General features: G+C 37.4%; 1 protein-coding gene across 2 annotated transcripts in view; it reads left to right on the plus strand.

Moving 5' to 3' along the window:
• RERG (RAS like estrogen regulated growth inhibitor) overlaps positions 1–23,617 on the plus strand; it is a 103,344-nt gene extending 79,727 nt beyond the window's left edge. For both annotated transcript variants that reach the window (XM_045828955.1, XM_045828956.1), the window contains exons 3-5: positions 10,392–10,448; positions 20,068–20,141; positions 21,772–23,617. In XM_045828955.1, coding sequence (XP_045684911.1) covers positions 10,392–10,448; positions 20,068–20,141; positions 21,772–22,179 — 539 coding nt within the window. In that variant the 3' untranslated portion in view covers positions 22,180–23,617. The remainder of the gene's footprint in view (positions 1–10,391; positions 10,449–20,067; positions 20,142–21,771) is intronic.
• The last annotated feature ends 1,867 nt before the right edge of the window (positions 23,618–25,484 follow it).

Below are 25,484 nucleotides of genomic sequence, written 5' to 3' on the forward strand. Positions count from 1 at the left end.
GTCGTCTCTGTCAGATTACGCTTCTTACCTAAAAAGAACGAAAAATAAAAAGGAAACAAATATATATATATACACACATTAACCTTTACTTCCCATTCCGTAGCAAAAAAGTCAGTTTCAGGGTTTGAAATGCCCTGAAGCTAGACTACCAGGCTAAGTTTTGGGAGACAAGTGTACTTTCCTAATAATTATCAGAGATTATACCATTTATGTTCAAGAAATTCTTTGCGCAGAACAATGACAATTTATTCTGTAACTCTTTCTCAGGGTGATATTTCTGTCAGATGCAGGATAAGTCAAAATTTTCTGGCTTAAGCAAACACAGTCATTTAAAAGCAATCCCTAGACCCCCATCTGGAACTGATTTGCTTCTCATTTTAACTTCTGGCATTGTAAAGCATCCACTTTTATATTATATTAATTTTAAATTTTCATTAAATTGCTTAATGTCTGTGTTTTATGGGGCTTAAGGTTGTTATACCAATTTATTTTGACTGGTACAGAAATAGAGCAAGGGAGCTGGCAAGGTAGAGGGTGGGGATGGGGCTACTTCAGAAACTTACAGCTATAGGAACAAAATTTTGTCTCCTGGCTGAACTGGCAATTTGTTTTAGTTCAGCTAGAAATGTGGAGAAGTTAAGGTGGGGAGGACATAGGAAGCAATGGAGATCACCATGAAATGAGACTGAAAATAAAATCTTGTGCTAAATCTGCTCCTCTTACTTTAAAGTATCCACATAGGATATCTTATACATGCCCAATGCATTTACCACATTTTACTGGAAGGTGTCACTCCAACAATCGTCACTTCCTGCAGCTTCAGGCTGTGATGTCAGCTGCCTGTGGGTGTTGCGCGTGGGTCACCGGCCAGCAGTGACCACGGAACGCTGTGGATGGCTCGACGATAAACACGCGAGAAAAAACATCACATGCACAGAGACAGACTAGTTTCTGTGGAGAAGTAGGGACGAAATGGCCACCCCTTCTAGTGAGGAGCGCGCTGATTTACCGTCCATACCTGCTTTTATTAGGCTCATTTTGCATAATAATTCAGGTAAAGTACAGTACTCATTAGGGGGAAGTAAGGAACTATAGAAAACAAAGAACTCTGCTGGTCTATTGAGTTGGGGGTCAAAGAGCTGTAAGACTGAGGAACAAAATAACTTCCTCCTAAGACCCTTCTCATTCAACTGAGAGCATTCTAAACAAAGAAGGTTTCACAGTAATTTACATATTCTTTCTTAGGCCTGATCACCCTGGGGAATCCGCACTTCTCAGTACCGAGCTGCACCACCCTGTCATTGTTTCAGGCTTAGGTGGAGCAAGGGAACTAAGGCAACCGAGAGACAAGGAAGTTTTCTCCCAGACACTGAGAACTCAGGCTATGTCAGAGCCGAGGAGTGAGGGTCCATCACCCCCTTTTGCTACAGCCCCCCAAGTCCTTCTTTTGGGGGGCCTCCCAAAGTGATCGTGCCTGGCTTAGGTCGTTCCCCCCGTGGGGAATCTTACCCGTCTTTGGCTAACCGACCAAGCTTTTTGGGGTTCAGTCATAAATAAAGCAGCAGAAGCAGCATTCCTGCCAGGAAGATAAGCTTTTGTCTCCTTGCTGGCTTACAGTTCCAAGGGCGTTCCCTTAGCCTTAGCTAGGCGGGGGTTTCAGCCTCTGATACCAGTCAGGGTGGTTCCCAACATGTGGGACAGTGTCGAGCAGTGCCTGAGACATGATAGACATTCAATAAATATATGTTGAATGTATGAATGGAAGGATAGAGGACAGATGGATGGATGGGTGGGTGGTGGATGGTATTTCTCCAGCTAGATATTTTCATTAATGTCTCATTTTCAACAGGCGTGAGTCCAACCTTAGTTGACTTGAACTCATTTTCTATTATGTTCTACCCCAGACCTTTATTCCATTTGGACTAATCTGTCTTCCTAACTCTCTACATCTAATCAGTGAACAATTTTTATAGGTCACCAGATCAAAGTGAGCCATCCCCTACCCAGAACTCCTGTGCCCCCATACACTTCAAAATAAAATCCCAGCTCCTCAGTGTGACATATAAACTCCTTCACAATCTACTCCCCATCTGGCTCTACCCAGCATCACTCAACCTGCCCTGCATAACACGGGATTCCTAACCGATCCAGGCTCTCCCACATCTAGGCCTTGGAACACGATGCTCTTTGCTTGGAATGCTCTTCCTAAATTAGCAAGTTTTTACTCACCCAAGACTCAGCTCACAGTGAAGCTCTAATATGAAGTCATATCTAATATCTTATATAGGGTATTCACTGCCTTACTTTTTTCTGGTGCCTAACACAATGTTGAATAAATAATTATTGGCTAAATGAATGTGTGTGAAGCTCATATGTGGCATAGGATTGACACTTTATACATATCACTGGGGTTTTGTCTATTACATGTTCTCTTCCAGAACACACATACTGGTTGTCCTCCTCCTCCCACTGCCACCTGCGGCACTAAAATCAGTTAGATTCACCTCAGTCTGGTCTTCCTTCCTTCCTTTTTTTCTTTTTTAGCTAGGCATGTTTACAAGACTTAAATAGGATAATATTCTAAATTACCCATGTGTCTTTTTATATTTTTCTCAGGACATGAAAAGATGCAGACTCTCAACTCCTCAAGAATAGGAACTGTACCTTATTTTCTTTGCTGTCTTCATTGCCTATTTTTTGTTGGTGACAGAATAAACTTGTTAGTGACTGAGGAAATGAGTAAGGAAACAGTTGCTCATCCCATACTACTCTATGTCTATATCATTATATTCTTATTTTCCTCCTTTGCTGCATATTTAAAGACCTCTTCAAGAGAAAAACAAAAACCTTATTTATGAAAGTTTCCTTCTTGCTCCTTGAAATTCATACTCTCTTTCTGTGTTGCCATGGTTTCTGATCCTGAAAATTCCCTCCACTAAGGATGCAGAAACCTAGTCATGAACAAAATGTACTTTTCGAAGCATGCCTCTCCATAAGGTTAATGTTTGTATGGAAAATAATTTCAACCAGCCAGAATCAAATCATATTCATAGGAATGTTAAAATATAGTGGTAAGTATTGAAAAAAAAAAAGCACGAGTTTTAAAGTAAAAGAAAAGCCCTGGCTGATGTGGCTCAGTGGACTGAGTGATGGGCCTGTGAACCAAAGGGTAGCTGGTTCAATTCCTAGTCAGGGCACATGCCTGGGTTGTGGGCCAGGTCCCCAGTTGGGGGTGCATGAGAAGCAAGCACACCTTGATGTTTCTTTCCCTCTCTTTCTCCCTCCCTTCCCCTCCTCTAAAAATAAATAAATAAAATCTTTAAACAAACAAACAAACAAACAAACCCCGAGTTCATTCTCAGTTTGTCACTTAACAGTTCTCTGTAAAATAGACAAATGTATTTACTTTTAAGTTCAAGTCTTTTAATGTATAAAATGGGAAAATTAATTCTTACTTTTAAGAGTGTTTGTGAGAAATAAATCAGCTTGTAGTTAGTATTCAATACAAACTCCCTTTTGATATTTAGCATTCCAGAAGTCCCATTAGTATTCTTATTAGAACATGACTAAAACCTACCTAATAATACTTTAAGCATATATATACTTTAACCCAACAGCTAATATGATTAATAAATGGTTATTTAGTTCCACAAAATTCATTTAATCAAAAATAAGCTATATCCAAAAATCTAAACTAGAATTCCCTTATACAGTTTCGGACAAATGCAGGTTTACAGTTGTGAGTACAGAGAGTTTATTCTTATATTGTTGTTTGTTCATTATTGTATTATTTTCCAAATGAATGACTGTAAACTTCCTTCTGTCCCACCCTGTATTTGTATGATGCTTATTTGTACCTCTCTGAAGCTTTTTGACCACTGACGTGTTAGAGTGAAACTTAGGGCTGATAGTAGTATGAGGTCAAAGAGAGTGGTTCCCCTCTGGCCTAAGAAAAGAGGCATGGTGGGCCCTGCCCTTCTCAGTCAGGTTTGCAATGTGGGTGACCAATCAGGTTGTCAGTGGACATCTGAACTAAGCCATGAACCTGAGAAGTGGTGACATATATTCAATGGAAGTTTTACTTTAAAGATTTTTTTTTCAAATAATAAAAACCCACTACAGTATAAACCTGACTACATATAGTAATGTGGGAATCAAATGATTTTACAAATTTTAATTTTTTCCTCCATTCATTTCTCAAGTATTTTTTGAGCACCAATTACATATAATGGACAAGACTTAATTTGTAAGACATACAGGGATGTGCTGAGTTGGCCAAAAAAATTGGGGTTTTTTTTTCCCATAAGATGGCTCTAGTAGTGCTAAGTTGTCTTTAACTTTATTCAATACAATTTTGTTAGATTGTAATGTGACGGATGTCATATAAGTGCACATTTTAAAAAACTTACCAAAATTGGTGAATTTTTGTGTAGCCATTTTAATATTGAAGATGGAAGAAAATATGCATATTATGCTTTATTATTTCAAGAAAGGTAAAAATGAAACTGAAACACAAAAAAATATTTGTGCAGTGTCTGGAGAAAATGCTGTGACTGATCAAATGTGTCAAAAGTGGCTTGCAAAATTTTGTGCTGGAGATTTCTCACTGGTTGATGCTCTATGGTTGGCAGACCAGTTAAAGTTGATAGTGATCAAACTGAGACATTATTGAGATCAGTCAACATTATACCACGTGGGAGATTGCAGACATACTCAAAATATCCAAATCAATAAAGTTATTGATGAAAATGAAAAACATGTTTTTTATTTTATGGAAAAAATCACATGGAGTTTTTGGCCAATCTAATAAATGCATACACTGTTAATCAGGTTATGCATTAATTGTCTAAATGAAAAATAATAAAGTAAGTTTTTTAAAACACTAGTTTAAAAAGTAACATTTGGAAGTCATTTTGAATTTCTCTTGAGTATATCTTTTACATTTTTTTAGAGTGTAAGAATAGCATGTATGTTTGTTTTTATTTACCTTAAAAAGTTCATGTCTTTCTAAAAGACTTACTGTACAGGTCATATCAATCAATTTTTATTTTAAAGTATTACTTTGACTATTAAAGTTGGTACTTCTAGTGTCTGCTTCTTTTTGATAATGATGTCAGGAGCTATTTTGAATTAACCCAGACTTGTTAACCTTTAGAAATAGCATTACTACTTTAAGGTAGAAATTTTGCTTTATAGATCTTACTTATAAATGGAATATTATCTTATTGAATTATTACATTGATGTCACTTGAAATATTATTTCAATGGATTAAATTCTACTTAGTGAATTTTTCATTTTTTAAAGAAACCGGCTTTTATTGATAGTAATGAAATTCAGTGCCAGTAATACCAAAAATAAACCACAAATGAGGGGGAATTATCCAAGTAGGTTATAAATTAGGCAAAATGAGGAAAATGTTCTTCTCTAGGTTAACCATTTAGACATGTTTGGCTTACATGGTGAAAAGGTATGGATTTGCAAGGCAATGGAAAGAAAATCAGATATTTGAGAATGCAGAGACTTCACTCTAACCAATTAACATGTTAAGCCTTAAAACTTCTGGAGAAACAAGACCTTATATTAGACTCTTAGGGGAAGTAAAGATTACCAATACCATCATTTTATTTTTAAAGAAAGCTTTGCTCAGAATAGTGGGAATGGAGAGGACAGGGTATTACAAGGAAAGATAGATCAAGTTTACAGTACTTATTTTAATAAACTATAGAAGCACAATTTGTATATGAATAATGAAACCACCCAAGCATTTCAAATTATATATTCTTATAACCTTTTAGAAAAAGTTGTAGAATAATGACATGGTTCTGCTTTCAGTTTTGTTGTGTTAATTATTCTGCTGATTCTTTTAACTCCTGGCTATCATTTAATGGTTAAGGAAAGTAAGCTGTGACTTGGATTTATACATCTTTTTCTTCTATTTAGCAAGAATTTTTTTAGTCTACAGTGTTCCAGACAGACACTCTTCTAGACACTAGAACACAGTGATGAATAAAACAAATTTCATGCTCCCCGTGGAATATACTCTTGAAAGATGAAATCAAGTAAAATAACAACAAGAAGCATTCCAGTTGTCGTTGTTGTTGTTGTTGTTGTTGTTGGTGGTGGTGGTGGTGGTGGTGATGATGGTGGTAGGAGTAGTAGTGTATTTAAGAATGCCTGACTGGGAAGGTGCAGAAAATGACTTCATCTCCTACGGCAGTGGCTATCGCTCATTCTGCCTTAGCCACGCTGGCCTGCTTGCTGTTCCTTGAGCATATCAATCACATATCCCTGCCTTAGGCCTTTGCACTGGCTGTTCCCTCTTCCTGGAAGACTATTTCCCCAGATAGCTTCCTTCATCTCTTTTTTATATCACCTTTTTAGTGAGGACTACCCTGGTCACCCCGTCTTATATAACAACTCACATCTTCATCCCCCAGTGCTGAATCCCCCTTACCCTGCTCTATACTTTAATCCCATAGCACGTTTCTCCTCTGATCTATTGTACTGTACAACTTGCCATTTCTGTTTGGATGTCTCCTCCTAGTAGAATATAAACTCTGTAAAGTCAGGGATCTTAATCTGAACTGCTTGCTGGGTTAGTTCAATCACCTAGAACAGAACAGAGCAGGTACTCAGTAAATATTTATTCAGTGAGATACGATCAGGGAGAATTTGGGACAAAGATGTGACATGTGATGGTTTCAGTTTAGCAGTCATTGGTTGCCGTGTGGAGAGGAGTTGAAGGGGCTTCTGGGGTGCAGTTGAAGTAGGGACACCACTGAGGGAGCGAGTGCGTTACTGTTAACAGGTGAGAATGTCATATGAGTGGAAATGGTGGGGGGTGGTGAGGAATGGTAGCGAATATCACATATGAAAATGGTATGCCATAATAAAACTACAATAAAATTGGGGGCTAGATAAAACTGGTGACGTTTTATAATTACATCAGTAGATGGTGAAATGTCACCCACATACCTCAGTCACCATTTAAGTAACAATAGAACCTTAAAAGATATCACATCTACAGATGGAAAACTATTTGCAATCCTTAGAGTAATAATTAAAATAAAATATTATTGAAAACTAAAAATAGAAAACATGTTTGTCTTCTCCATGAATAATCTATGAGAGAGATGAACACACATTTTCAAAGAAAACACATATGACATGTCAATTTTTCAAAGTGGTTTTTATGTTTTTTAATGCACTTGAAAGAGACTGGGTTTTTTCAACAAATGTATGATTCTATTGCTAAAGCAACCATCAAATAATGATGTGCATCTCTTTACAAAGAACATAAAAAATGTTTACATTGCTTTCGCTGGTTAAGCCCAGCCACACTGCCCCACCAGAAGGGGACCGTCTAAGCTGAGCCCAAACCCAAGGAGTCAGCAGGAAGCACTTGTCAGTGACAAATATCCACTCTCAAAGGCATAGCAGAATCAAGTTCATATCAACAGAACAGGTTCCTTAAAATGAAACCCCAGAACTAATTTAATTTACACCAGTATTACACAAAATTCTAACAAGCTTCGCAATATGGCTTATCAGTCTTTGGAATAATTAAAGTAACAAAGTAGATGAATAGATAGGTTATTCATCTATTAGTGTCTAAGAGATAGTCTCAGTGACTGTGGCAAAAAAAGAGAAAGCCATAATATTTGAGGGAGGCAAAAATTATGTTTATGTGTGTATTAAGGACATGTCTATTCAAAAACTGAAAGTACTCAAAGCCCTAACACTCTAGAGTTGTTTTGCTTCAACCGCTCTACAGCTTCAAAAAGTACTGCCACGTAACTGCACAGGGCACTCACTCACTAATCAAGGATCCTGACCAAGATCCAGACGTTTTAAAAGGGTTCAGTTACGTTCAGTATTTTTAGTTGTGAAAGGCAATGAAGTGTCTAACACATTTTAGAAACATTCCCTTGAGAAATGATTAAAGTTTTAATGGTCTTGCAACTGGAGTACTTCCAGTATTAGTTATATGAAACACTTTGTTAATTTTAGTAGTGCATTTCTAGTAGTTGCCAGGTAAATGCACTTTTCTAGGTTGTAACCTGTAGAGTTAAAACTACATTTTCTAACAAAAGATGAAACTCTTTGAATACTGCGGGTAGTTATGCTTTCTGACGCTGCTGATTTAAAAACAGAAGAAGGATTGTTGTGGAGATGCCAGGGAACGCATCCGGGGCTTCCTACACGCAAAGCAGGTGCTCTGCCACTGAGCTACATAAAACATACACACATAACACATAGACACAGGCAGCAGTGCGGGGTTAGCCAGAGGGATGGGGTGAGGGTTAGTGGAGGTGGACAAAGGGCAGGAGAAGGGAGAGGAAGATGGGTGCATGATGCAGGGTGCAGATGATGTTTTACTAAGTTGTGCACTTGAAACCTGGATGGTTTTGGAAGCCAATGTCACCCCAGTAAATTCAACTGAAAAAAAGATTAGTAATAGGACTAGTTAATCAGTCTTTATTTTATTTTTTGCTCGCATGTTTCCTAAAAACATTTTGGAAAACTGCATGACCTCTTGCATATTTTTTACTTTATATCTAATTTTTTCCTTGTGAATTTACAAGGAGTGTAAAAATTTTGATATCTCATAAATACTGACATTTTAAACTAAGACTGTTTATTTTACTCCCTTAAATGTATCTAATAAACTATAAATGAGATCTGTATTTGACATTCAAACCATCCTTTAAAAAACATAAACACTTCTTCAACAGTTGGGAAAAATTAAAAAATAAAAGCAGAAGAATATTTGTCTAGTCCTTGCTATTTCTTAAGACAAAAAAAAGAAGAGGAAGAAGAAGAAGAAGACTCAGTCTCAAGAGAGCAAGCAGTGATAGACTCTGAAAACTGAAGATAAAACCACAGGGCTCACTGTGGGAAGCATCGTAGGGTCAGTGGCCTGCTACTTCAGGCACTGCAAAAATTTTGGCTCAAATCCAGCCTTACTCTCTGTAATTAGAAACAACATTGCTGCTTTTAGTCTCCAGCCAAGCCACTATATGCTTGGGGTCTGTCCTACGAGGTTCTGACTGTGAGCTGCTCTGGGACCTTTCATCTAAGGCACTGTGGTCGTCGGTATGCAGACCTCTGGTGACTTGAACACAGGCAATAAGTAAAGGCTGACAGTAACTTTCAAGTAACTAGTCTCATTTCTTTCAGGAGTATCTTTAGACTACTACCTCCAGGGCATTCCATAAAAATAAAAATACCCAAATGATAAGTATATTTTAAAGTATAAAATACGACAGACATTGATTCTTTAGTCAGGGTCAGGGGGATCCCAGGAAGACCACCCAGGGTGTTCAGGGGACTCATGAGCCCGCTGACATTGTGTGCCAAACTGCGTGTGTGCCCATTTCTCCTGAGAAAGGACCTAAAGCTTTCATTGCATTTTTAAAGTGTTTATGACACTCCCTTCCAAAAAAAATGTCGTAAAGTCACCACTGTTTTCAGCTACAATACAAATATTTTCTTAAAATGTCCAGCATGTTTCCCATCCACTTTCAAGGACAATGGAGTCCACGTATCAGCGCTTCTCTTTCTGTGACCCATCTTCTAGTTAAATATTATCCAGATGGCCTAGGCCTTAGGTTCAGTTGAGCACAAAGGATAAATTACAGGCTTTGGGAAGAGACTTGGATGAAAATCCCGACTCAGCCACTAACTAGCTAGGTGACCTCAAGTAAATTAGTTAACCTCTCAAAGCCTCTGTTTTCTTATCTGAAAACAGGACCAATCCTTCCTCCTAGGGAGGAAGTGAGGGTTGAGGAGATCATGCAAGTGAAGTGCTTAACATGGTTCCAGATCTTGAGCCTGACTTCAACTATTTCAGCAGCATTACTTTTGATGATCTTTAATGAGTCACTAATACAACCCTTAATCTGGAAATTTTTTTATAGTATAAATAACCATTTAGTGGTCTTTTCATTACAGGAAAAATTATATCACATTGTAAACTTACCTTTATCAATCATTATTAATATTCAAATTTTAGATACTTGTATTGGATGATTCATGACTGAATTCATTGTTTGGCTAAAATGTTTATATCTGAGAGTTTCCACTTTGTGATGTTTTTTATTTGTTTTTACCTCTGTGACTAAAGGAACAAATCTAAGCTGTTGATTAATGCACAATAAACCCTGTAAAATGTTACACCTGTTTTTTTAAGACACCGTATAAAATTGAAAAATGTATCTGAATAAACATAAATAAATGTACTGGGTTCATATTCCAAGGAAATATAAAATACATGTAGTTTGAAAAAAAAATACATGTAGTTTAATGGGCTATTTCTCCTTCCTTACAAGGATAAAAACTATAAGAAAATTAACAAATTTGTTTGAAATGTTGCTCTTTTTTTCCACAGCTCTTGTAGTGAGATTTCTGACCAAACGGTTCATCTGGGAATATGATCCCACTCTCGGTAGGTCAAATTTTCTTTCCTCCTACTATCCAGTTGAAGCTTATGGCTCAAACGAGAGAATGACATTTTCTGTTGCAGCATTTTTAAGCACCTTTCAAATGTCTTGGAAGTGCTTTATTGAATCATGCAAAGATGTTCCCTAAGAAGCTAGATGTGTGTTGCATGGATTTTAATGCATAGATGAAGAAATCAGGCCAAACCAGACACAAGAAGGAAATAGCTAGAAATGATGCTTTTCCACTGAGAAATGTAGCAAAATTCCAGTGGTAGACAGAAAATAGAGTGGACATGGTCAGTTTGATGTGAGATAAAATGTTATGCTGAGGAGAGTGTAACAGTAAAATAAGACTTGTGAATACTGATTTGGGGAAAATGTATAAATAAATTGAGTCCCTTCCCTTCTTATTTCCAATGAATCTGTCTTAAGCTTATTTAAATTTTTTTAGATTTTATTCATTTATTTTTAGAGAGAGGGGTAGGATGGGAGAAAGAGAGGGAGAGAAACATCAATATGTTAGAGACATTTTGATCACCTGTCTGTCACACGCCCACAGGGGACCTGACCCACAACCCAGGCACGTGCCCTGACCAGAAATTGAACCCATGATCCCTCAGTTCGCAGGCCAGCACTCAATCCACTGAGTCACACCAGATAGGGCTGTCTTAAGCCTATTTAAAAAGTACAAAAGAAGCAGCAAAAATTGATATATGTATCTTGAAAATAGCAATAATGTTGATATATGAAGTGTTTATCACATCTATTTTTCATAGTCCAAAACAGAGTATTTATTAGAAATATTTTTAGTTGTCTCCAAAGTAATGCTAAAAATCCATGGACTCTAAATTAAGCTTCAGACTTTACTCCAAATGAAGCCTTTGAGCTTTTGTTTGCTGTACTTCAGAAACACAGTTGGTATCCTAAAGGGCAACAATTTTGAAGTCCAGAATAGGAGGAAAGATGTGCATTATTTCACTCCCAGGCACAGTGTCCCGGGACAAGCTGGCCCTACTCAGAGTGCTGAAGTGGGCAGTGATGATGCCTAGATGTTTTTATTTGGTGACTGGGTTTGGGGGTGGGTTTTTTTTTTTTGGTTGTTGTTGTTATATATGGTCAGTTTAAAAGGAAAGGGTTTTTTTTCCCTTTTACCTTCTTTCATTGCTTTACTCATTCATTCAACAAGATGTTTGTTAAATGATCCTATGTGTCAAATTATTCTAGGTGCTAAGGATAAATCAATAGACAGAAAGAGAAAGCCTCTAGGTTTGGGGATTTTTTTTACTGATTGTTTGGTAAAGAAAGAAGAGTCAGTAAACAAATAAATGTATGTCAATAGTGATAAGTACTAGGAAGGAAAATTCAACAGTTAAGGGGATAGAGTGATTTTATTGTTTATTTAATTTTAACATTTTAGTCTATCTGAAATATATTTTAGTGAGAAGTACAAGGTGAAGACCTAACATTTTTTCCAAATAGTTGACCAATTTTTCTATTATTTACAACATAGTCCCCACCTTCCCCACTACTTCCAATGCTGCCTTCTATACAATCAGTCCTCTTTGGCATCCATGAGGGGCTGGTTCTCTTCTGTAAAATAATGGAGTATTTGCATATAACCTACACACATCCTCCCATATACTTTATCTCTGGATTACTTATAATACTAATACAGTGTAAATTGTTGTTACACTGTATTGTATAGGGAATAATGACAAGGGAAAAAACTGTGCACGTTCAGTATAGAGGCAACCATCATAGGCCTAACTACACAGTCACGTTAGCAACACATAACTTTTTTTTCCCAAGTATTTTTGATCCTGAGTTGGTTGAATCCATGAGTATAGAATGTTGGGAACCGCCCCAACTCAAGCCTGTAACAATGACAAGGGGTGGTGCAATCTGAGACTGGGGACAGCGGACTTCCCAAGATGATTAGGCCCGATAAAAAGATATGTAAAATCCTGTGAAAACTGCTTTGCTGAGGATGCTCTTAATTAGATTATGAAGGCCCCGGGCAGGAAATGAATCTAGCCCATCTACTACTAAGTTCTGTAGTTTTTTAGGTGATAAGACCCCAACTCAATGTGAGCCCTTTCTAACTCTTTGAACTTATCTACTTGTTTGAGCCTCACTGCTAGACAACGGTTAATAAGCTGTATCCGTGTTCTTACCCAAAACTATCTAATAAAAGCCTGCTCAGGCAGCGATGCGGGGTGCTCTCCTTTGAGAGAGTGGCCAGGCCACTCCAAGGCACCCTCCCCTTGGGAGGGAAACCATGCTGTCCCTATTCCTCCACAGGACTCAGTAGTCCATGTGTATTTTTCTCATATCTCAATTATCCACAGTGGCCACGGATACTGCTGGCTGGTGTCTGCCACAATAGAACCTGCAGATAGAGGTGTATTGGATCATCTGCTCCAGGATGCAGTTCTAGATTTGCTTCTCTTGTCCCCACACCAGTAGCACACGCTTGATAATTGTGTGTTCTTTAAAACACATTAATACCCAGTAGAGAAAGTCTTCCTTCTTTACTTTTTTACCAGATGATCTTGGCTACTTCACCAGTTTATTCCTGCAGGTCAATTTTTAAAACTATGTCATAACATGATATAATTTTGATTGAAAGTGCATTAAAACTATAAATTACTTCAAGAAAATTCACATCTTTATGATACTCAGTTTTTAAGAGATCTTCACCTCTCTGTTTTTGCTTTTAAGTAAATTGTTTTTCAACAATTGTTTTTAATATGTTCTTAATATAGCCGGAATCTAATCTTAAGATGATGTATTTGGATCTAAAAATGTATTAGATTTAAAAAATCAATCATTATCTATTGCTTACTCCACCTAAGTAAATATTTACTCTCCTCTTATATTTGTATTACTTATATACCCTTTACAAAGTTCCTGGGACTCCTAATGATTTACGGGAGTTCAGTAGAAAAATACTAATTTTATTTAGTTATACAAGTCCACCTGAACAAAAGAGGAAGCTTGTAAAAATGATTTCATACAAATTTTAAACTTTTTCTGAATATATTCCAGTAACTAATGTTACTATTTTAAATGTCTTAGGTGAACCATTTTCCTTTTGTTTTTGTTTTATTCATTCTGAAAAACAGCTGCTATTAATAGGATTCTGCCTGCGTCAGTATCTGTAACACAGGCTTCCTTCACTAAGCATAATGAAACTTTATTGAGTGACCTTGTACTGTACCTCTCTGAAAGGATTGCAGCTGCTAAGCAACAAGAGCGCTGATCAGACTTCAGGAATATCAGAGCTATGACTCACTCCCAGGTGAGGGTTTCATTAACTCCTGCTGGAAAGTGGATTTGTGTGCACCCATATGTGAGTCACTGATGTTCTAGCCCAGAGGCATTCCCAGCCCATTCGATCCAAGAGCAGTCGGCATTTCCTGGGCTCAACTTCGTCCTGTCTTAGAGTTTCAAACCCACCACCAAAGGGCAGGTTACACTAAAAAGCAAAGGTGGGTACTTGAATTATCAGGAGGTCGTTTTCTAAGTTATATAATTGTCTAACCACTGTGTTGTATGCCTGAAACTGATATAAAACAATATGGAATGTCAACTGTAACTGAAAAATAAAATTTTAAAAGAGCAATGTGGAATATTTGCAAAAAAAAACGTAGTCTAGAATTCTGAATTCAGTGCCTTCCTTAGAAATACAGGTCAGTTTTTTAGCCTGTAACACAATTATTTAATGCCCCATGAGAAGCTGAAGACCATGAACACCATTCAACATATTAACAAAAACTTGAATATTAACTGCTCTGAAATAATTCTATGGAGGAAATATTTGCTATTATAGTAGCCAGTGATTTCCAGACTTTTAGGTTTCAGGATCCAATGATTTTGTTTTTGTTTTTGCTTTTATTTTGGTGTTTGTTTTTATTTATTTATTTATTTTTTTAAATAGTGATAGTTTTGACTTTTTAAAGATTTTTTATTTATTTATTTTTAGGGAGAGAGAGAGAGAGAAACATCAATGTGCGGTTGCTGGGGGTTATGGCCTGCAACCCAGGAATGTACCCTGGCTGGGAATCGAACCTGGGACACTTTGGTTCCCAGCCCGCGCTCAATCCACTGAGCTACGCCAGCCAGGTGTTTTTATTTTTTTAATGATGAGGAAATATCGTAGGCATTACAATTAGGGATGTAAGCAAAGGGAAAAGGGTAAAGAACTAAACTTACTCCCTTTATAGGAATTTGCATTTCATAAAAGAAGGAAGTATTTTTAACATTCAAGAGTTTTGAAGGATGTAATAATCTGGGAAAAATGTTTGATCACTTATTTACATTGAACAATTGTAGTCTGCCTTGAATTGTTCTCTCTCACCATGGGTCAGTGGAAGCTTTGTCCGAGGCCAAACCTTGTCTGTGTGCACAGCATCTGAAAATCACCGCTGCAGCTGATGAGGGTTTGGACCTAGATCCTTCAACCAGGAAAACCCCTTGATGGTGGTAGCAACAATGTTCTGGTTGTAAAACAATAGGATCCGTGTTCGGCTTAGGTCCCAGAAGAGAACTGAATCTCTTCAAGAGTCACATTACCCTCGGAAAATGCTGAACATGGCAGAGGATACAGATGAAAGCTTGGATCATGTGCAATTGTGTGTGTGTGTGTGTGTGTGTGTGTGTTGAGGGCATTTAGAGGAAGACATTGCATTTCATCGCTAACTACTACTTCTGCTCCATGGAGGCGCCCTGCTCTGTATTTGAATGGATCGTGGCATTTATTCAAATCTGCTTAGTAAAGATTCAGACAAGAACGAGGATAGGAAGTGGGAGACATATGGGACCCAACTATGATTTTATTTTGTGATTGGTTCTTCCTGCCTGCATTCCATGAAGTTCCCTTTGCTTGGAAAGTTTCATACAGACAGAGGCATACACCCAGAACAAATCTCTGAACGGAACACTAAAGCAGAAGTACTTAACCAATTCAAAGAACTATTGGATATTTCTTTAATATTGGTACTTTTAATTTTGGCACAGAAAGGAACTCTGAGAATGGCATTTGGCATGAGAAAACAAGTCTAACCAAGTGAATTTATCCACAATTATGTGGCTAGTTTGTGGTTAGACCAGCAATAGAACTCGAGTCAGTACAATTTCCACTCTAGCACAAATCAACATTACTAACTACTGCTGTTATTGTATTATTGGCCAATTGTCCGTATTAATATGTTAAAACTTACCAGAAAAGCTAAATTATTGAAAAGATCAACCATCTACAACATCCTTTTGAGCATCTATTTCTCTCAGAGTACACAAAATGTACTTCTATTTATAAAAATGTTACTGAATGTAGGTCTTAAACCGTGTATCTCTCATATAGAATGTAATCCAGACATAATTTTAATATGCTTAATTCCATATTAAAACTAATATTCTTCTTATAGTATACATTTTGGTTTTATTTAGAAATACCTCTTTAATCATCCTCCTACCCTTCATAAAAAAAGACTCAAGATGACTATTTTCTGTTAGAATGAGCAAAATGAAAAGTTTCTACCCTCCAAGCACACACATATTTTCTTTAATGTTCTAAAATGAGTAGTAGAGGTTAGTTCCACAAAGTGTTGAATACACTTTTTAGAACTATCTTTAGAAAAGCTAGTACAGAGATGTGCAACCTTTGGCCTCTCTGGGCAACACTTGCGCTGTTTTACATGTCGTCAGGGAGTGGGTTCCCAGTGCAGGAGAGAAGAGACTCAAAAAGTGCTCAGAATGGTGCGAAACCAGCCCTCGGCTCAGATGAAAGACTGCTGCCACCCGTGGCTCTAGCGGTGGCAGACATTCCCTCATTTCCTGCATGTCATCGTTTTCATTGCAGTTAACAAACAGCCAAAGAATCACACAACTTCACACAATTTTTATTATATTCTATTTCCCCCTACTGTGGTCTTCTGTGGTTGAAATACATATCCTATTTATCATGGAAGCAGCAGAGAAGAATGTCCCTGTCTGTCAGACTTTTGGTGCAGAGATGGAATGGAGCCCAGAACTCTGTTTTCCAGGCTCCAGAGCTGATGCCTGTCCTTTTAAAAGGGAAAGCAGCACAAAGGTCACCATAGACAGTGGAGGAAGAAACCAGAAGGGCGTGGATTCTAGCATGTGTGCTGCCCTCGGGGCCTCTCCTCTGCACGCTGAAACTCTGAAGATGAAAAAGGAAATAAATAGATGAATCATTGCTGTGAATGGTATTTTACAGTGTCAAATTATACAAAAGAATAATAACCCATTTAACTTAGGGTAGGGGCATGGAATGTTCTAGAATTGAGAATCGGATATGCCACGTATGGATCACATATTCTAGGAGAATGACAATAATGTAAAAAAACACTTCTCAAAATATATTGAACATACTCTTATCTTTAAATGTTAAGTTTCAGGAAATACGTCAGCAATGCGCCGTGCCTGGGACGATCATCAGTGTGCGGGGCTGATGGCAGGTTATGCTGCTTAGTTAAGCCTCCTTGCTGCAGTGTGTGTTTTGAGTAGATTATATTTCCAACGAAGTAACATAACACTGTATTCAAAAAAGAACTGTGAGGTAGTTGATAATATGAAGAAATGAAGGTCAGAAACATGAGATAAATAGGGAAACAAGTGAAAGCACTGGCTTTGACAGCTACCCCCGTGAGACAGAAACTTGTAGGTTTAGTTGGTTTGTTGACTGGTTAGTGATTTGGGTAGTTTACATGCAAGCAGTTGAGCTAATTAAATTAACACTTAAGTTAATCATGCTGCTCTGGTCCTGGCATGGTGTCATATGTATGTGAAGCCTTTATTCATTCTATTTTTCTCACATCCCCTATTCCGACACCATTGCTCTCCTCTTTCCCATAGGTATATGGTCTAGTGTGTTTGAAACTTAGCATAGTGGTTAAAAGCCTAAATTTCTAAAACCAGTCTTCCTGGGTTCCAATCTCATCTCTACCACTTATCACTGTGTGACCTTCAGCAAGTTATTTGATTCTGTCGTGCTTCAGTTTCCTCATTTAAAATGGATTTAATGGTAATACATATTTTATGAAGTATTCATAAGAATTAAATAAGTTAATATGAATAAAGCATTTAGAACAATTCTTGTTCAAATGGTAAGCAGTATGTGCTAACTTTTATTTTTGAAGGAGGTATTTTTTGTGTATACATACATTTTAAGTTTACATAAATTTTATCTTACTATAAGTTCACCTATAGTGGTAATTATGTAAGTTTTTCCCTTAAGCCTTTAATGTGTTAAATTGCATTGATAGATATTAAACACTGCATTTCTGAAATAAACTCTATTTGATCATGATGTACTTTTCTTATTATAACTGTTGGATTCAACTGAATAATATTTTATTTAGAATTTTTGAATCTATGTTTACAAATGAAATGAGCCTACGATTTTCTTTTTTGTCTTATTACTCTTATAACATTTCTTACAAGAGTCAGCATAATGTCCCATGAAAGGAATTGGGTAGCTATCCTTTTTCTATCTTCTAGAACATGTTTAATGTTTAATAGAAACTTCCTCTAAAGCCAGTTGGATACAATCACTTTCTATGATTAGAAGAGATTCTACAATTAGTATTTAAATGTGTTTACTGAATATGATTTAGTTAAGTGTTCTCTTTTTTATTGCTACAATCTATGCGTTTTTCCTCTCAGAATTTATCAGGTTTTGACATGTATTGGTATACAGTTCACAATATTATTTCATTTCATTTTATTTCATCATAATATTTAGCTGTTTCCTCTATCTGTGCTAAATTTTGCGTGATGACACCCTCTCTCTTAATTTACCAGGTAGCACTGCCAGATTTTTACCTCTCTTCCTCTTTTATTTTTTAAATTTTTTCAAACACCTAAATTTGGTTTTGCTAAATTGATCTTTCCCCCCCTCTGTTTTCTCTTTTACTTCTTGAATTTATTCTGCTTTCCTCTTCTAATTAGTTAAGTTGAATACTCAGCTCTCTCTTTTTCTATTCTTTCTTTTATCATCTCAATCTTCCAAAATAAGACAAGTACATTGAAACCTGCCTCTGGTCTCTTCCCCCACCTCCTAGCATTACCTAGAATTGTACTTCTGGATGCTTTTGATGTAGTCTTACTGCTTTGCTTCACTCAACTGGGATCTTGAACTCGGTTTTGCTGGTGAGAAATCCAGTGTCAATCTGAATCATGTCCCTTTGTAGATGATGTACTTTTTTTTCTACCTCCTTGTAAATTTTCCTCTTTGTCATTAATATCCTTACATTATGTTGTAACGGGTTGAGATATGGGACTTCTTTCCTTGTGTATACTATTAGTCCTTTTGTTATAAAGTTTTTCAATACCTCTTATTCTGGGAAACTCTCTATTATTACAACCTCAGCTGTTTTCATACCTCTATGTACTTAATTCTCTCTTTGAGGCTTATATTATAAGGGAAAAATAACATGTCTATTTCTTTTATCTATAGCTCTTATATTTTACTTTTACATTTTTCTTCTTATCATTTACTGATACCTTTTGGGAGAGTTCCTCAACGTGAACTTCATCAACTCAGTCAGTCATTCGTTGAGTTCATTTCAACCGCTCTAGTTTTCATAGAGAGGAGCACCAGCTGGTACTTATTTTAACCCCTGGTTTCCATTTTATGTTGTGAGGGGCACATTCAGAGCCACCCTAAACTCTTGCACCTGCTAACTTCTCCCCCCAGTAGAGCTGGGGGCCACTCTCCAGCTGGTGCTGAGCTGCCATCATTTTTCTACCTTGAAGAGGCAACATGAGCAAGAGAACTCTGCCCCATTCCATCTCCCGCCAGGCTGCCCATCCTCCTCTGCTTTTCTCACCAATTCCCAAACACCAGGGTCCAACCACCTTCTGCTGTCACAAGGACTTCTCATAGCTTTACATGGATAACAATCACCTTCTTCTAATGCCCATTACATTTCTAGGGTTGGGTTCTGGAAAGAAATTAGCAGCTCCTGCTTATATGTCATCTTGTCAGTAACAGTAATTAGTGGTGATTTCCAAAAACTGGATTTTTAGTATCAAAGTGGGATGCATTTTGTAGGAATGACTTTGTCAGTTTAGGATGTGGAGGCCTCATTTTATTTTATTCTTTTAAGAATTTATTTCTTTTTAGAGAAGGGAAGGCAGAAAGAAAAGGAGAGAAACATCATTGTGTGGTTGCCTCTTGCACACTCCTTACTGGGGACCTGGCCCACAACCCAGGCATGTGCCCTAGACTGGGAATCAAACCAACAACCATTTGGTTCACAGGCTGACACTCAGTCTACTGAACCACACCAGCCAGAGCTGGAGGCCTCAGTTTAGAAGGAAGAGAGCATCAGGAAGCTGGCCTCTTAAGAGAATAAAATGAGCAAAGAGGCAAAGAGATTCTCAGATGCTATACCCTGGAAGTCTGTTACGTGTTAACTTCCGGGAGCTCTAAGAATACAAAGATGCCACATTCTTGCACATCCACTTTTTCCTTCCTAGTGTGCACATTCCCTTATGCTGCACAATAGACATATTCCTGTGACTAATTTGTAATTTTAAGGATCAACTCAAACTACGGTCTTATTTACCTTTTTATCCTCTTTTTGCTCACTCCCTCAGAATCAACTTACCGCCACCAAGCAACCATCGATGATGAAGTTGTCACCATGGAGATACTAGACACTGCTGGTCAGGTGATTAAGGAGTTCGGCTAAAATATCTTCTTGATCAAATAAAAATGAGATGTGCATAATCTGAACAAAAGACACTTTCTTACAATTAACTCATGTTGTGTAAAGACTTTTTTGTTCATTGTCTAAGTATTTAGATGTCAATATCTTTTCAAAAGCCTGTGTATGCACCCTATGTAAATTACCCCATACTTCAAGGAGGATTTGAAAATACTATAGCATTCACATTGCCCACCTACATTTTGGGGAGATTGTAAAATAGTAGTATATTTTAATGGTTAAAAGTGTTTGTGAAATGCTCTGGTAAAGGTAAGCGGATATCTTTACTAGGAAAGTTCTCAGAGCCTTTATTATACTAATGTGTAAGGTGAATCCTTAAGGGATTTACTATATAGTGTATTCCAAATTTATATGACCTCAGAATGTTTTTCAGAATATTTCATTTTAGGAATCTCTCCTGTAGTATTCATCTAGACCTCACCACATTCTATTGAAAATTTGGGCCATATCATTGAACAATAACAATTCATTTAAAAGGAAAGTGATATAAATTTGCTTTGAGGTCAGTCAGTTCTGAGATGACAAACAGGTTCATAGATAGGTTTAGCTCCCAAAGATAAGATTGACCACTAGGAATGAGAATTAGGAGGATGACGGATTCCGTGGTGCTTGTCAGTGACCTATGGCCCCAAGAAGACTTGAATTAAATATTTAATCCAAGAACTATTCTTGTAACTAATTATAGACTTTTCTTTCTCATCACCACCTCTTTCCTATACGTGGTCCCACCTTCCGCCCAGAACGATTCTAGAGACGGGCAGCAGGGAACCGCACGCCCGCAGAAGGCACTGCAGCCTGTGAGGGCAACACAGTTCCAAACCACACGTGTGCCTTCCTGGGAAGAAATGACCACCCCCTTTGAAAATCACTTCAGATGAGTGCCACTTCAGTTTCACTTCAGTTTCAGTGAATGTTTCAGTTTCACTTCACTTCAGTTTCACTTCAGTTTGAGTGCCAAACCACTTCAGTTTCTGGCATTGTTGGGACTGCATAATGTTTTGGGGGCATTAAGATCACAGGGGCCAAATGCTCCTGGCTGTGAATTTGACTCTGTATATAATTATTCAGCATTTCTGCCCCTGGTGGCTAATCATCTATAATCTGAAGAATGAAGAGATAAAACAAAAACAAACAAACAAAATCAAAACCATGTCAGTACACTGTGCCTCTAATTCTGAACTCTAAGGGGTGAGGTAAGGTCTGCTCTGTTACCTGTTTATTAATCCTTTAATTGTGATGAAAAGTCTCAGAGGCAATGTGCTCAACTAAGATGATGCTTTCTTTGTGGCTCTTGCGATTAAAGATTTAATGATGTGGCATGCAAAATTAGAAACAGAAAGTTAAGGTCTATGCAGAGAGAAAACTTTTAGTTCCCTGAGATACTTTGCTATGAGTAGGTAATGCTGCTCTTCCACAGTGACTGAGAGGGTAAGCTTGTCCAGACAGAATATCAAGAAATTTTAATGACACTGACTAGCAGGAACAGTAATTAAGGGATCACCATTAACAGCAGCAGCATCTACACGCTGGGATTATCCTGGTCTCCTCACTGCTGTTTTTTTCTTGCCTCTAGGAAGACACCATCCAGAGGGAAGGACACATGCGATGGGGGGAAGGCTTTGTGCTGGTCTATGACATTACTGACCGGGGAAGTTTCGAGGAAATGCTGCCCCTTAAAAACATTCTGGATGAGATCAAAAAGCCCAAGAATGTGACTCTCATCTTGGTTGGAAACAAAGCTGACTTGGACCACTCCAGACAGGTTAGTACAGAAGAAGGGGAGAAGTTGGCCACAGAATTAGCCTGTGCTTTTTACGAGTGTTCTGCCTGCACTGGAGAAGGGAACATCACAGAGATATTCTACGAGCTGTGTCGAGAGGTGCGTCGCCGGAGGATGGTCCAGGGCAAGACAAGGCGACGCAGCTCCACCACGCACGTCAAGCAAGCCATTAACAAGATGCTCACCAAAATCAGTAGTTAGGCAGCTCCGTTCTTGCAAAGGCCCTACTGAGGTGGGTCAGCTGATTGGAAACACTTCCATGCCCTTCTCTCTTTTTTCTCCTCCCAAATAAAAGAAAATACACCATTCTTTGCTCTGACTCTGGGAAGTGTCTGGGTTTCCCCCTGTTCCCAGCCTCTTGTCTGTTGAGAAGTTAGAGTGTTTTACGCAATACAGTGCCGGCAATTACTCCCTTTCCTGCTTGAATAAAATGCGCTTTATTGCAGTGTGAACATGTAATCATCAGAGATTCTGAAATAGCTGGGTTCATATTAAGCTATTTTTAGGCATTTTCACTTTGCTTCAGTAGGTTGAGTTCTTTTCAAAGGCATTTTCAAATTTCATTTCTTGTTAAAGTCTACAAATGGTCACCTTAAAAGTCTAACACAATAGAAAATACAGTAAAAATATAGGAACAGTAGCTGAAATATTAGAGAAGGGAATAGATTTTTCTGAATTATTGTAAATTATCTAGTTTTCCTTTAACCCTTATTTTGTTCTTAAATTCAAACCACATTCTCACCAAGTTTCCCAATAGGTGATAAGAGTTCCATTTCAATTCAAGTTGGTTCTCTCAGTGGTCTATGGACCATCATACCCTGATTCTCCTTCTGCAGCTCCAACAATAGCTCCTTATAAAGAGGCCACAGGACCGCTCAATTCAGACCCTGCATGTCTCTTTCTCAACAAGACCAGGGTGATGTAAAGACACTACAAATCTTTGCACCAAACTCTGACTTTATTGAAGCCAACAGAGGACTTAGAATGAGAGATGTCTGCTTCATTTCTCTCTCTGCGTACCACCTTAACAGAAAGACAACAATCCAAAAAGCAGGAAAATTAAGAATGAAGCCAAACGACCGTTCTGTTGGGGAGCCAAGGCTCTGTGCTAGACACAGTAAGAAAAAATGGCCTCTGATTCCTTACATTGGTTATATGACATCCAATACAGAGTCAGGCAAAAGTAGGTTTACAGCTGTTCATATGGAAAATAATACAATAATTAGTAAATAATAATACAAGAATAAACTCTGTTTCACATACTCATAACTGTTAACCTACTTTTGCCCCACCATGTACTTTGAATAAATTCATTTATCTAGGATAATTCAGAAAAAAAATGAGTGATTAAATTTCACTACACCTGAATAAATGTGTATACAACAGATTCTTATATTGTGAAAATAGTCTGTAACTGATAAAACTTTGTGATTCTTTTTTCCTTATTATGCCCCTATGTATCAAGATTTGGGTACTTTATTTTAGAGGAAAATATATATCTTTTACATATGTGTGTATTTATAAATGCATAGATATATGTATAAAAATTTGTAAGAGTTGGAGGCTTTAATTCACCAATGCATTTGGACAACTTGGTGTAACTATTTTATGTGAATATAATAAAAAACATAATTTTCACATTCTCTCATGATAGGGCAGTCTTTCTTGTGATAACATAAAATGTTTATAATTTTAAGAGACATGAGGGGACAATTGAACTGTAGAGTTGAAAAATCAGTGAGTGTGATGTGAAAAAAATGAGCTTCAGTTCATAATAATAGCTACTGCTTTGGAGTGCTTAGGTGCGTCTTAGACACTTTATGTATTATTTTATCAATCCTTACAGTAATCTTATGGAAGAGATAGTACTACGATTGCAGTTGCAGGAATGAAGATACTGAGCCACAAGAAAAAACAAATTTACGTAACTGTTTAGAAGGCAGAGCCAGAATCTAATCCAGAGAGGCAAAGGCAGACCCTGGAGCCCCTACTGATATTCGTGAAATATTAATAACCTAAGAACCTCTTGTTCTTGAGCTGTAACAATGAAGACAGACACAGGAAGGAGAAAAATTAGGAAAAACTTGCTTCATTTATGCTTGTATTCAATCATTAACAAATATTTGTGTATAAGTTGGACATACAACTTGACACAAATTATTTCATTTGATTGTGTCAGAGCTGGAGCTTGAATATATACAAGTTATTCAGGAAAATTAGATAGTAAAAATTTTCTAGGCAAAAGGAATAGCATGAAGCTAAAATATGGAGATACAAAAGGTGACGGTAAGTATAGAAATTCAAAGCAGTGTAGAGAGCCACATATATCCATTTTCAGGATAAACAAAAAGGAGTAACAGAGGAAAGGAATGAAGAGAAAAAAATAAGTGATTTGGAAGTAAGAAAAAAAGGCAAAAAATCATAAAATTGCAAGTTTAGATAACCGTATGTTAAAGGCCCTAACAGCTGAGGAAGCTGTGATTAGCTTTCAGTAACGTCCATTTAGACAGGGTAGGGCAGATGAAAGCAGGGTAAAATTGTTTTTTTTTTTAATGTTGCCGTCTTCTAGAATTATAGTCTATTTCATACTCTCATAACTATACTTGGGGATGAAGCTCAGCCAGTTGTTATTAAGAACAAGCTCCTAAGGAGTCATAATGAAATATCTGGGTGCCATCTTGGGCCAAACACTAAGGAAGGAAAGTTCAAAGTCACTAACACCAGCAACTTCTCTAGACACATGCGTGCAAACCCAGGCCTGTGAAAAAAGCATGGAACCACTGGCTGAAGTCCCAGCTGGCAATTACACAAGAACATGAGATTGCTCAAATATAAATTACTCCTTCATGCCCCAGGCTTCTCCACAAATGAAGACTGTAAACAATTGTTGTTTTTAAAGTAGTATTTTAATGACGGAAACCTGTGTGTTCTTGAATATAGAACCACACTACCACTACCAGTGTTTGCTGTTTGTGTTGCTTTCCTTTTCTTTTAAGATTCTAGTGACTTTATTTCTAATTATTGTGTTTGTACTCATATGCCTCACAGCAGTGAGGGAAGAAGCCTATCATTCAGGACCTTCCTTTTAAGTATCATGTAATGCTTACATGTATGTAAATAAACACAGCATCTTTGATTCTAAGTACAATACCAGCCAAGCTTTCTTATTAAAACAGCCTATGCCCACTTTGAGGATAATAAAAAAGGAGGCAGTTCATTGGGTCAAAATTAATCAGTCAAGTTGAATTCAATTGTCCTGGGATAATAACCTATTGGAAGATTTTGAGAGGGGAAAAAATGACATAAGTATTTTTTTCTCCATAGGTTTGAAATGCTACATTTAGCAAATTTTGTATCCCCCATATATATGGTTTTATTTCAATGTTAAACTACCTGCTTTTAAATGATTATTATAAAGCTACACTAATTAAGAAAGCATGTTGTTTTAGTGTAGGAAAGACATGTCGATCTGTGGGATAGAATATAAAGACCAAAAGCAGAACCAC

Source organism: Phyllostomus hastatus, unplaced genomic scaffold (assembly GCF_019186645.2).
Source record: "Phyllostomus hastatus isolate PE091 unplaced genomic scaffold, TTU_PhHast_1.1 phas_scaffold_93, whole genome shotgun sequence".
Taxonomy (NCBI): Eukaryota; Metazoa; Chordata; class Mammalia; order Chiroptera; family Phyllostomidae; genus Phyllostomus; species Phyllostomus hastatus.